Source organism: Hemiscyllium ocellatum, chromosome 13, assembly GCF_020745735.1.
Source record: "Hemiscyllium ocellatum isolate sHemOce1 chromosome 13, sHemOce1.pat.X.cur, whole genome shotgun sequence".
NCBI classification, from domain to species: domain Eukaryota; kingdom Metazoa; phylum Chordata; class Chondrichthyes; order Orectolobiformes; family Hemiscylliidae; genus Hemiscyllium; species Hemiscyllium ocellatum.
This window is the reverse complement of record NC_083413.1, coordinates 57,521,267-57,533,951: the sequence shown is the minus strand read 5'-3', so window position 1 is coordinate 57,533,951 and position 12,685 is coordinate 57,521,267. Positions and strand designations below refer to the sequence as shown.

Below are 12,685 nucleotides of genomic sequence, written 5' to 3'. Positions count from 1 at the left end.
TTCCAAATCATTTACTATATCCATTGCTCTCGATGCGGTCTCCTCTATATTGGGGAGGCAGGATACCTACTTGCAGAGCGCTTTAGGGAACATCTCTGGGACACCCGCACCAATCAACCCCACTGCCCCGTGGTTGAACACTTCAACTCCCCCTCCCACTCTGCAGAGGACACGCAGGTCCTGGGTCTCCTCTATCGCCACTCCCTTACCACCCGATGCCTGGAGGAAGAACGTGTCATCTTCCACCTCGGAGCCCTCCAACCCCATGGCGTCAATTTGGATTTCACCAGTTTCCTCATTTCCCTTTCGCCCACCTTACCCCAGTCCCAACCTTCCAGCTCAGCACTGTCCTCATGACCCATCCCATCTGTCTATCTTTCTTCCCACCTATCCGCTCCACTTTCCTCTCTGACTTATCACCTTTACCCCCACCTCCATCCACCTATTGCACTCAACTCCCTTCCCTCCAGCCCGACCCCACTTCCATTTATCTCTTCACCCCCAACGCTCCCAGCCTCATTCCTGATTAAGGGCTTTTGCCCGAAGTGTCGATTTTCCTACTCCTCAGATGCTATCTAACCTGCTGTGCTTTCCAACACCACACTCTTGACAGTAGAGGTGTTTGGATGTGCAGGAAAATCTCTGCTGGAGGCAGAAGGATCCTTTGGTGCCTTGGATGGAGATGAGGAGGGAGGTTTTACACCTTTTGTGGTGGCAAGGGAAGGTGCTGGGAGTGGGGGTGGCATGATCCTAATGTGGGCGTCATGGAGGGAATGGTCTCTGTGGAATATTGGTAGGTGTGGGGAAGGAAATATATCCCTGGTGGTGGGGTTCGACTGTAGGTGATGGAAATGTCTACTTTGTGTGAGATGACATGCTTTGGACAAAACCGTAAACATATTTGCCTTTCAGGTAGACAAAAAAAATCTCATGGCACCCAAAGGGTAGAGGTACTTAGCCAATATCTTTTAATCAACATAACCAATCATTTATCTTAACTAGTATGTCTAAGTATCAACAATGACTGCAGTCAAAATATGATCATTTAAATGTTCCGAGGGCTTGAATGGTACGAAGAAATGTTTCCTTTTCTTAACTAGATTAGACTACAATCGTGCACATACAACAGCAAATGAAACATCACTATTTATAATGTTGGTAATAGCTGTCAAAATAACCTGAAAGGAATTACAATCAATCAGGTGACCTTAAATGAAGCAAACTAATTTTAAATAGTAAATGTGTGAGCAAGAAACATGTATCAATGTTCTTAATGATGTACCTGTTCGGAATAAGATCAAAGGCTACAGTAAAAATCAAGATATTCCAAATGGGGAAACCTGGAGGTAAATTTTCAACTTTGTCACCTGTATGCTAACCTGACTGAGTGGATTAGTTTTATCAATTCTCACCCCATTTAGATGAAATGGATTGCATATACAGCACTTTCTGTAATAATGGGTCATCCCATGTTCTTTGTGCGGTTTTATTACAGAGCTGGTAGGATGGCCACTCAGTATAAAATTCAAAGGAAATCCCAAGATGACTGAGTACACCCAAACAGAAGGGACACAAATCCTCAAAAATAATGATATGGTAATGAATCTAGCCCCTGTTCAAGTACACAAAATGGTGGGTAAGTGGTCAGTAATTTAGATTAGATTAGATTGCTTATAGTGTGGAAACAGGCCCTTCGGCACAACAAGTCCATACTGACCCGCCGAAGCGTAAACGACCCAGACCCATTCCCCTACATTTACCCCTTCACCTAACACTACGAGCCAATTCACTTAACCTGCACATTTTTGGATTGTGGGAGGAAACCCACGCAGTCATGGGGAGAATGTGCAAACTCCACACAGTCGCCTGAGGCGGGAATTGAACCTGGGTCTCTGGCGCTGTAAGGCAACAGTACCAACCACTGTGCCACCATTCCGCCCACTCATGAGACTCTATTAGCTTAAGGACTATCATCCATCAGGTATCTCCCCTGGTGTTGGTAAACTACAAGTTCCCATTTCTCCCTATCATTCACTCCTTCCCATTTCCATCCTACCCATCAGTTCAACACTTTCTGCCAACGTCCCCTCCCCCATCCTCATCCATCTCTCCCTACTTCCTGTATTCCACCCTTTCCTCTGTGTCCCAAACTCCTTCTGTCACTGCACCGCATCCACCCCACCACCCTCCCCCCCCCAGCTCTTCCAGGTCTTCTGTCACTCACCACACCCCAGGCCTTCTATTACCTCTGCCCTGCTCCCTATGGCATTCTGTCACAACTCCCCCCCCCCCCCCCCAGGCCTTCTGCCACATCTGGCCCACTCCCTATGGCCTTCAGTCACAAACCCCCCTCAAGTCCTTCTACCAACCCACACCCTCCTGAGCCTTCTGTCAACCCTCCCATTCCCAGGCCTGTCAGTCATGCCCCCTCCCACCAAACATTAGATCACATAACCTTCACCAGTCACCCAGGCCTTCTGTCAGTAACCCCTTCCCCCCACCACTCCACCCCTTGCTCTCTGTCCCTCCCTCATCCTGTGTTTCCCCCCCCAATTTCATTCACCCTCCCGTCATTAACCCCCTCCCCACCCATTTCATTAGCCCCTTTCCCTACCCTCTCCTCCCTTGTTGTTAGCCCCTTCCACTCCCCTCCCCTCTCACTACCAACATCATTATCTGTCATTACCCATCAACTCCCATGTCATCATCCCCTCCCCTCAGTTTGCCTCCCATGTCATTACCCCTGTACACTCCCTTCTCCTCCCAGGCCATTACCTGCCCTCTCGTTACCTCCAACCCCTCCCATGCAATCTCCCCTCATGACCACACCCTACCCCCGCACACGCCATTAACCGTCCTCTCGCGTCATTACTCTCCTCCCCCCGCCCCCTGACCCTCACGAATTGTCTCCGGGGTCAGGGTTGTGTTATCACGTGACCGCGGTGTCACGTGAGCGGCTGCCGGTGGGCTATGGCGGAGACGGACGTGCTGTTGCCCGGGGAGGCCGGCGATCGAAGCCGCCAGTCGGGTGACGATGGTCCGAGTCCGGGTTGTGCCGCGGCCTTGTGTGACCCCCGGCGGTGGCCGCACCGCTTTGTGGTGCTGGTCTTCATGTGTTTCCTGGGTTTCGGTGAGTGTCAGAGCGAATCGGTGTTTCCCTGGGCCTGGCTGGGTGCAGCGGCCCCGGCGACGATGTGCGGTGTGTGCTTCTGTCATGTTGGGGAAGCTGCAAGTTGCTGCTGGGGCCACTTGCTGTTTATATCAGTAACCTGTTCCCCCCCCCCTCCGTTTTAGTCATCATGACTCTCCGGGTGTTCAATAATCCCCGAAGTTAGCTGGGGATTTTATAACCTGTGATTGTGGAATAGTCAGTGTGAATACTGTAGACGTGGATGAGGCACTTTGTGACTTGAAGGTGGCTTCCTGTGAATCTGAAATTTGCAGTTATGTATGTTGCACGAAACTCTCTTGTAGCTCAGGCAAGGAATTGTGTATATATTTTAGAACTTATTTATCTAACAGCCAAATAGGTTACCTTTTAAGAGTTTTAAGAATTTACTGTGAAGAGTTTTGACAGTGGTTATAATTATGATAAATTAGAAAATTGGAATGAAGGGATGTAAGGGTCAGATGTACTTTTCTCCCATTATGCCTTCAATTATTGCAAGAAAGCAAATTGACTGGCTGGGAAGCTATGGTGAGTAACTGAGATTTGTTTAACGTGAACAGTGCAACATTTGAGAGATGGAGGATGGAATATTAACAATCTTTCTTATGGAATAATATTTATATTAGTAGCTATGAGGCAATTAATGCTGAGCCTGAAAACATGTTTTCATCTCATTAAGTGAAAATCTCAATCAATTTGAGTAGAGTTCTTAAACAGGAGTGTAAAGATACCAAGTATTCAGAAAAGTACAGTCATAATTGGCTCAAATTACTCTTATTAACCATGTCTCTGGCCAGAAGGCAATATTTAGCAACAGGAGTAAGTCATTTGGCCCTTTGACCCTGCTCCACCATTCAATAGAATAGTGGCTGATATGACATTCTTCACAACTACTTTTCTGTCCTTCCCCTGTAACTCTTGATTCCTTTATTGATCCAGAATCTGTCTCAGCCTTAAATTAACGTAGAGAACTCTGAGGCAGAGTCCTTATCATAACGAGTTCCAAAGGCACTCATCTGGTTAAATTAGCTCCCCTTTATTGCAAGACACTGCACTCTGGTCCTAGATTATCCCATGAGGGGAAATATCCTCTTAACACCTATCTTGTCAAACCCTCTAAGAATCTTATGTTTCAATGAGATCACATTTCATGCTTCTAGATTCCAATGAGTAGAGTAGCAATCTGTTTGGCCGTTGCTCTTTAGACAATCCTTCTTTAACAGTATCATCCTAGTAAACCTCTAAATTATGTCCAAAACTGCACAGGGTAGTCCAGATGTGTTTTGCCCGCATATTCTACAGTTGCAGTAAGACTGTTCTACTCCAACCAATCCAAGATGGAGGACAGGAAAAATTTCTGGCTGTAACAGGCTTTTCCTTTCTTTTTGAGGTATTTTAGATGTTGGAGGTAATTTCCTCAAATTCCAGGAGCAGCAATTACTGTTCTATATGTTATTGCATTATTTTGGAACTTTGGAGAAAAGTCAAAACAACAGCACTTTTAAAAAGGAGAAGAACAGACAAAGGAAGCACGTGGTGAGGTCAGTGCAAGAGAGAGCAAAGGAAACCCACACTCCTCCCTGACGCAACAGTGAACCTGCACTTACTGCCTTTGCTGTTTGAATTTGTGTAACACTGGACATCGGAGTGCGTCTGGGAAAATTAACAAACACTGAAATTCCAACTAATCTTGGAGGAACCTGTTTGGGAGAGGTCACAGCACAGAAATAGATTAGCAAATAATTTTAAGTGTGGCCTGACAATAAGTCTGTAGTATTGAGTAGAGTGGGTTCTTTCTTGATCATACATTATATTGAGATACATCTCTTGAATAAACTTAAAAATATAAGCCTTTAGTACTGAGTTAGCCTGGAACAGTTTTTGTCGAGGAATGAGACAATGCAATTTTGAATCTGTAGATTGAAAGAAGCAAAAATGACCCTCAGTGGAGTGATATGCTCTTGTCAGATCTGGGAGTTTAGGGAGAGTTTACGGGTTACTGAGGATTATATCTGCTATAAACGCCGTTGGTTGCGAATCCTATCAGATCGAATGGATTGGTTGGAGAGGCAGTTAGAGGCAATGAGGAATTTACAAGAGCAAGGAGATGTGATTTATGATAGTTATAGGAAGAGGGGGATATCACATAGATGGGTTAACTCCAGGAAAGGTAAGAGAGGTAGGCAGATAGTGCAGGAGTCTTCTGTGGTTATCCCCATTTCAAACAAGTATGAAGTTTTGGAAAATGTAGGGGATGATGGCTTCTCAGGGAACGAAGCACGCACAGCCAAGATTCTGGTACCGAGACTGGCTCCAACACAATGAGGTACGTTGGGCTCTGAGATCAATTATGTTAGGGGACTCTCTCGTCCGAGGCCCAGACAGATGTTTCTGTGGCCAGCAGTGAAAAATCGGAATGGTGTGTTGCTTCCCGGGTTCCAGGATCAAGGATGTCTCAGAGGGTGCAGAATGTTCTCACAGGGGAGAGGACCAGCAGAAGGTCATTGCCCACATTGGAACCAATGACATAGACTAAATTAGATTCCCTAGAGCTGCTCAGGAGGATTTAAACTAGTAAGGTTGGGGAGGGGGGGAATAGGACCCAGGGAGATAGTGAGGAAGGAGATCAATCTGAGACTGCTACAGTTAAGAACAGAAGCGAGTCAAACAGGTAGGGACAAAGGAAAGAACAAGGTAGGACTGACAAATTAAACTGCATTTATTTCAATGCAAGAGGTCTAACTGAAAAGGCAGATGGTTAGGAACATGGGACTGGGATATCGCAGCAATTACTGAAACATGGCTCAGGGACGGACAGGACTGACAGCTTAATATTCCAGGATACAAATGTTACAGGAAGGATGGAAAGGGAGGAGGGGGATTGGCGTTTTTGATAAGGGATAGCATTACAGCAGTACTAATATTCCCAGAAATACATCCAGGGAAGTTATTTGGATTGAACTGAGAAATAAGACAAGGATGATCACCTTATTGGGATTGTATTATAGACCCCCTAATAATCAGAAGAAAATTGAGAAACAAATTTGTAAGGAGATCTTAGTTATCTCTAAGAATAATAGGGTGGTTTATGGTAGGGGATTTTAACTTTCCAAACGTAGACTGGGACTGCCATAGTGTGAAGAGTTTAGGTGGAAAGGAATCTGTGTGTGCAAGAAAATTCTGATTGAATATGTGGGTGAAACTAAGAGAAGGTGCAAAACTTGATCTACTCTTGGGAATTAAGGGAGGGCAGGTGACTGAGGTGTCAGTGGGAGAGCACTTTCGGGCCAGTGTCCATAATTCTATTAGATTTAAAATAGTGATGGAAAAGATAGAACAGATCTAAAAGTTGAAGTTCTAATTTGGAGGAAGGCTAATTTTGATTGTATTAGGCAAGAACGTTCAAAAGCTGATTGGGGGCAGATGTTTGCAGGTAACTGTTCAGCTGGAAAATGAGAAACCTTCAGAAAGGCCCCAACAGGGAATGCTGGATGACTAAAGAAATTGAGGGTTTGCCTAAAAAGAAGGAAGCATATGTCAGCTATAGGCAGTTCAAGTGTATCCTGAGAAGAGTATAAAGACAGTAGGAGTATACTTAAGAGGGAAATCAGGAGGGCAAAAGGGGACCAGATAGCTTTGGCAAAAAGAATGAAGGAGAATCCAAAGGGTTTTTACAAATGCATTATGGACAAAAGGGTAATAACGAAGGAGAGAATAGGACCCCTCAAAGATCAGCAAGGCGGCCTTTGTGTGGAGCTACAGGAGATTGGGGAGATACTAAATGAGTATTTTGCAAGAGTGTATACTGTGGAAAAGGACATGGAAGATATAGAATGTAGGAAAATAGATGGTGGCATCTTGGAAAAATGTCCATATTACAGGGGAGGAAGTGCTGGATGTCTTGAAATGCATAAAAGTGGATCAATCCCCAGGACCTGATCAGGTGTGCCCTAGAACTTTGTGGGAAGCTTGGGAAGCAATTGCTGGGCCCATTGCTGAAATATTTGTATCATTGATAGTCACAGGTGAGGTGTCAGAAGACTGGAGGTTGGCTAACATGGTGCCTTTGTTTAAGAAGGCTGGTAAGGACAAGCCAGGGAACTATAGACCGGTGAGCCTGACATCGGTGGTGGGCAAATTGTTGGAGGGAGTCCTGAGGGACAAGATATACATGTATTTGGAAAGGCAAGGACTGATTAGGGATAGTCAACATGGCCCTGTATGTGGGAAATCATGTCTCTCAAACTTGATTGAGCTTTTTGAAGAAGTAACAAAGAGGACTGATGAGGTTGGAGCTGTAGATGTCATCCATATGGACTTCAGTAAGACGTTCGACAAGGTTCCCCATGGGAGACTGGTTAGCAAGGTTAGATCTCATGGAAAACTCGCCATTTGGATATACCACTACCCTCTAGAAGACAGAGGGTGGTGGTGGAAGGTTATTTTTTAGACTGGAAGCTACATCAAATCCAAATTTGGTAATGTTAGCTGCTTTTCACAAAAACACGTGTAGTCTGCTAGCCATATCCTAACTGAATTCACAAAGTTAAACTCAAAAATAATGAATCACACTTTGGGGTGGCATGGTGACTCGGTGATTAGAACTGCTGCCTGACAGCGCCAGGGACTTGGGATCAATTCGTGCCTTGGGTGACTGTTCATGTGGAGTTTGCATATTCTCCCCGTGTCTGCATGGGAGTAGGGTTCCGTCTGGCTGTTCCGGTGTCCTTCCACAATCCAAAGATGTGCAGGTCAGATGAATTGGCCATGTTAAATTGCCCATAGTGTTATGTGCATTAGTCGGAGTTAAATATAGAGTAGGGAAATGGATCTGAATCGGTTCCTCTTTGGAGGGTCGGTGTGGGCTTGTTGGGCCTAAATGGTTTGTTTCCATGCAGTAGGGAATTTAATTTAATCCACTCATCTGTTTGGCAATATGATGTAAGTGACCTGTTCACAGACTGAAATGCAGGTTAACTGTCTTGGAATTCCAAAGTTTTCCTTATTAATATGGTTTCCCACAATTTTTTTTAACAGGAATCATGGCTGATGTTAAGACTCCATTCTTTTTGCCTAATAAAATTACGGCTCTCATCCTTTTTCTGATTTTTGCCAAGAGCGCACACAGTAATTAACTAGAGTATTGCCTAAAATGTCTTTCCCATTGAACATGCATTTAAAATTCAATTTTGTAAAGTACACATCTGACCAAGTTAAACTTCAAATTTTAACATTGGGCATTAGTAACTAGTTTTTTTCTCTTTTCCAGGTAGTTACTTTTGCTATGATAATCCAGCTGCTTTGCAGACTCAAGTTCTGAGTGTAAGTTGAAAATCTTAAGCGTACAGCACCTGACTGACTTTTGAACAAAATTAGTGGAGTGTACTTGGTACAATGAATTTTGCGTGATTGCTATGTTAGCTATATCTTGAAAATTGTGATGCTCATGAATGTTGAAGTACTTCGTGTTTTGCCACCATTTTAAGTTAAATGTTAACTTCAATTCAACTTGTCCCAACAGTTGAAAATCTCAACACTAGGTTATGGTCCAATAGGTTTATTTGGAAGTCCTAGCTTTCAGAGCACTGCTTCATCAGATGGCTAGTGGGGCTGAATCATAGGGCACAGAATTTACCTAATAGGATAGCTCCGTATATCTGCTGTCTGAATACAGGACAGCTGATTCTGTATAGAACACTTCTTACAGAATGGAGTCACTTCATATCTCAAATTCAAAAAAAGTTAATGAAATTGCTTGATTTTATTTCTTTGATCTTAAATTTTTTGGACAGGTTTGCAATTTTGCTAACAGTTTGGAAGGGTTTAAACACAAAACTGTCTCAAACTTAAAGACGAGTTAATGGCCCTACAGACAGTAGGCCGTGCTCATGGATCAACTCACCAATATGAGTTTACACTAACTGCCTGCTCATGAGCCTTCAAGAAGGTTCTGAAAATAGTTTCTGACTTGACTCATTTTAAGTGTTTAAGTTTTTTCCAACTTACTGTGAAATTTATGTGCCTAAGAAACAAGTAAATTATTCTGTTTTTGATTGAAATCATGTTACACTCAATTGGTAGATTATGTATTCTGAATTTAAAAATTACCAATGAACCTGTGTTCAGATATATTGCTCAAGCAGCAGCAGGAGGATACTACTCTTAAACACCTCAGTGATTTTTAAATTTCTTTTCTTGAAAACCTGTTTCTTAATGCTGCTGGAGTGCTCATTTTTCCACCCCACAGTGGATTTTATGTTTAAGATACGGAAAGTCTTGGCCTCCATGTTTATGTAATTTACTCATTTATTGAGGCATATTGTAGAATCATGATACCATTGAGTACCGCTAACTAATTTAGTTATGATCAAGCTGGGCCATGGGTTGTTGAAGTTTAGGAATGGTACATATGAGCAACTCGACTTTTGCCTTCTCTAGTTTTTGGTTACAAAATAATTGTCAATTTTTTTTTTGTCTTTCTTCAGTAAATGATGTCATGACTGCAGCAGTTACTTGTTTTTATCAAGTAGTGAACAAAAAATGTTGGTGGACAAACAAATTAAATACAGAACAACCTCGATTATCCGAACATTAATTATCTGAATTTCAGATTATCCAAATAAGATCTCAAGGTCCGTTTAAAAACGTTACCCATTATTCAAACGATCCATTATCCGAACTGTTATCCAAACAAAATGCACCCCGCCTGTCTCGTTTGGATAATCAAGGTTCTTCTGTAATTGGACTAATTCATAACTTGTGACCTGACATAGCCACTTATGGTGCTCCTTCAAAGTTCCACATGCTATAGTGCATTTAACACCATTATATAACGGCAAGTGAAAGAAAAAGCATAACTGAAATGCAATTGAATTAAGAGGTATACATTATTGTTGTGGTTATGAATTATGGTACTGGCTTAGCAACCTGAAGATTGTATCTAGTCCCACCAATCAGTTCTGAAATTGAAGAAAGGACAAAACTGGCAGCTCATTCCAGGGGTATTGGATCTTTACTCATGATGGGAGCACAAGTGGAGGTGATATTGCATTCAGTTAGGAACTGTGCTAAGGAGAGATGTTATCTTGGAAAGCTTGTTAAATGAGGGTTTGTGGATAAACTTAGAAATAAAAAAGGTGCAGTTACACTGTTTGGAATGTATTATAAATGACCAAATAGTCAGCGGACAATTGAGCAGATGCGTAGTGAATTCACTTAGGTGTGTAGCAATAATGTAGTTTAATTATGAGGCAGTTTCAACTGTCCCAGCATTAATTGTGATAAGTTGAAAAGGGGGGGGGGGCAGCTTTCTTGAAATATATACAGAAGCAATTTTTATGTAAACATACAAATGGTAATGTTAAATGAGTACTTCATACCTGTCATCATTAGAAAGAAGGAAGATGCAAGTACAAAGTTTGAGGAGATGGACTGAAGATTTCCTGAGCTGATTGATGCAAGATACGAGAAAGTAATGGAAGTTTTGGCAGATTTAACAGTTGACTATTCCCAGGTCCAGATGAGTTGTATCCCAGGCTTTGGTGGGAGATGAGGGAGGAATTCAGTGGTGGTGGTCTAAATTTTTAAATTGTATCTGGCTGCAGAGGAGGTGCTGGGGTATTGGAGGATAGTTAATGTGGTTCCACTTTTACAAGAAGGCTGGTAGAGATAGATTAGGGAACTACAGACCAGTAAGTATAAACCACAGTTGTAGGGAACTTAGAAAATAATAAGAGCCAATTAATCTGCATTTAGAGAGGCACTGTTTGACAAAGTCATGCAGATTATCCCTAATCGGAGGGAAATCATGCCTAACAAATCTAGTGGAACTTTTTGTGGAGGTGGCCAAGTGTTTAGATGAGGGTAGATCAGTTGTAGTGTATATGGATTACAGCAAGGTCTTTTGACAAGGTCGTACATGGGAAACTGATAAAAGGTGAAAGTTCTTGGGATCCTGGGTATCTTGGCAACACCAATACAAAATTGTCCTTGATGAAAGGAGACAAAAGATGTTGTTAAAGGCTATTTGTGTGACTGACACCTGGTGGGCAGTGATGTACAAAAAGGATCTAAACCGTTTGTAACATTCATAAATAATGTGGAGGGGATGATACTGGTGAAGTGGTTGAAGTAAGGAGAAAGGTGTTAGGTTCCAGGAAGATAAGAATGAATTGGTCAAAAGGGCAGATTAGTAGCTGTTGAGCTTTAAACCTGATAAATGTGAGGCGATGGATTTTGGCAGAGGGAACAAGACAAGGGGTACTCAATGAATGGCAAGGCAGTAGAAACTCAAAGGAATAGAGGAATCTTGGGCAACTTGCCTGCAAATCCCTGAAAGTGGCAGGGCGGTTAATAGGGTGGTTAAGCCATACAGGACAACTGCCTTTGTCAATTGTGGATAGATTAAAAGAGAAGGGAGGTCGTATTGGAGCTGTACATAACTTTTTGGTTAGGCCACAGTTGGAGTATTGTGTGCAGTCCTGATCACAATGTTATAGGAAAGAGGTAGTACAGTCCAGGGGGTGTAAAGGAGATTCACCAGAATGTTGTTTGCGGTTGGAGCGATTTAGCTAAATAGGTTGGATAAGCTTGTTACCACCTTTTGAAGCAGAGAAGGTTGAGGGAGGAATCCAAGAGGTGTAAAACATTGAGGGGCATTCTGTAATTCAGTATACATAATAAATGAAGGATCCTGAAAGTTTCTGGATTGTAATAAAATCATAACTAGTTTGAGTAAGGGAGCATGCTGCAACTTGCCATTCTGATGTATAGTCGAATTCAATCTCTCATATATCTGAGTATTAATGCCCTTTGAAATACCTAGTAAGTAGGTTGATTGTTCACCAAAGTAAAAATATTATGAAACAGGCATTTTTGATACATGTGAATAAAGTAAGCAATGACAAAGGCAAATTCAGACTTCCATTGTTTCATTTTCTTAATCAGTAGGTTTGTTCTTTCTGTCTCTTACCTCTTTGAAGATAAGATAGCTAATATCTTTTTTCTGTTTTTCAGTGTGCAGTATTAGTTAATAAGTTTGTTTCTGTGTAACCTAGCCATAGAATACCAGAACACAGTCCTTAAGTGCAAAATAGTTGTTTTCCTGATTGGATTGTGCTTTTTAACTTAACGTTCCAGTTAAAATAATTGGCATGATATTAAAGAATGTTTGAATTGAAAATAGGAATCTTATGAAAAATTGCAATATACATCTTAATTATTGTTTTATGAATGCTTTTGCAGTGAAGAGGTGAGCACACGTTCAATATTTGATATTCAACACTCAAACCTTTAGTGAGGTAGGCAAATACAGGACTTAAGCTTAGTATGGATACAAGTTACATGATGACAAAACACCAGCCACAATTTGCAAAGTAAGAAAATAACTTTAGTTTTTGAAGTGCTGAGACCACGCATATCAGAATAACTGTGATAGGAGATGTACAAAAATTGAAGGTGAATATGCAACAAATGCATCTTGCTAGTGCATCTTTATGTTAAGAGATGCAAGTTGAT

General features: G+C 42.1%; 1 protein-coding gene across 4 annotated transcripts in view; it reads left to right on the top strand.

Annotated features, from left to right (window-relative positions):
* Positions 1–2,932: 2,932 nt before the first annotated feature.
* Positions 2,933–12,685, top strand: part of mfsd1 (major facilitator superfamily domain containing 1) — a 56,399-nt gene continuing 46,646 nt past the window's right edge. For 3 of the 4 annotated variants that reach the window (XM_060834207.1, XM_060834204.1, XM_060834205.1), the window contains exons 1-2: positions 2,933–3,130; positions 8,439–8,491. In XM_060834207.1, the coding sequence (XP_060690190.1) occupies positions 2,971–3,130; positions 8,439–8,491 (213 nt within the window). In that variant the 5' untranslated portion in view covers positions 2,933–2,970. The remainder of the gene's footprint in view (positions 3,131–8,438; positions 8,492–12,685) is intronic. The other variant, XM_060834206.1, reaches the window with a different exon arrangement.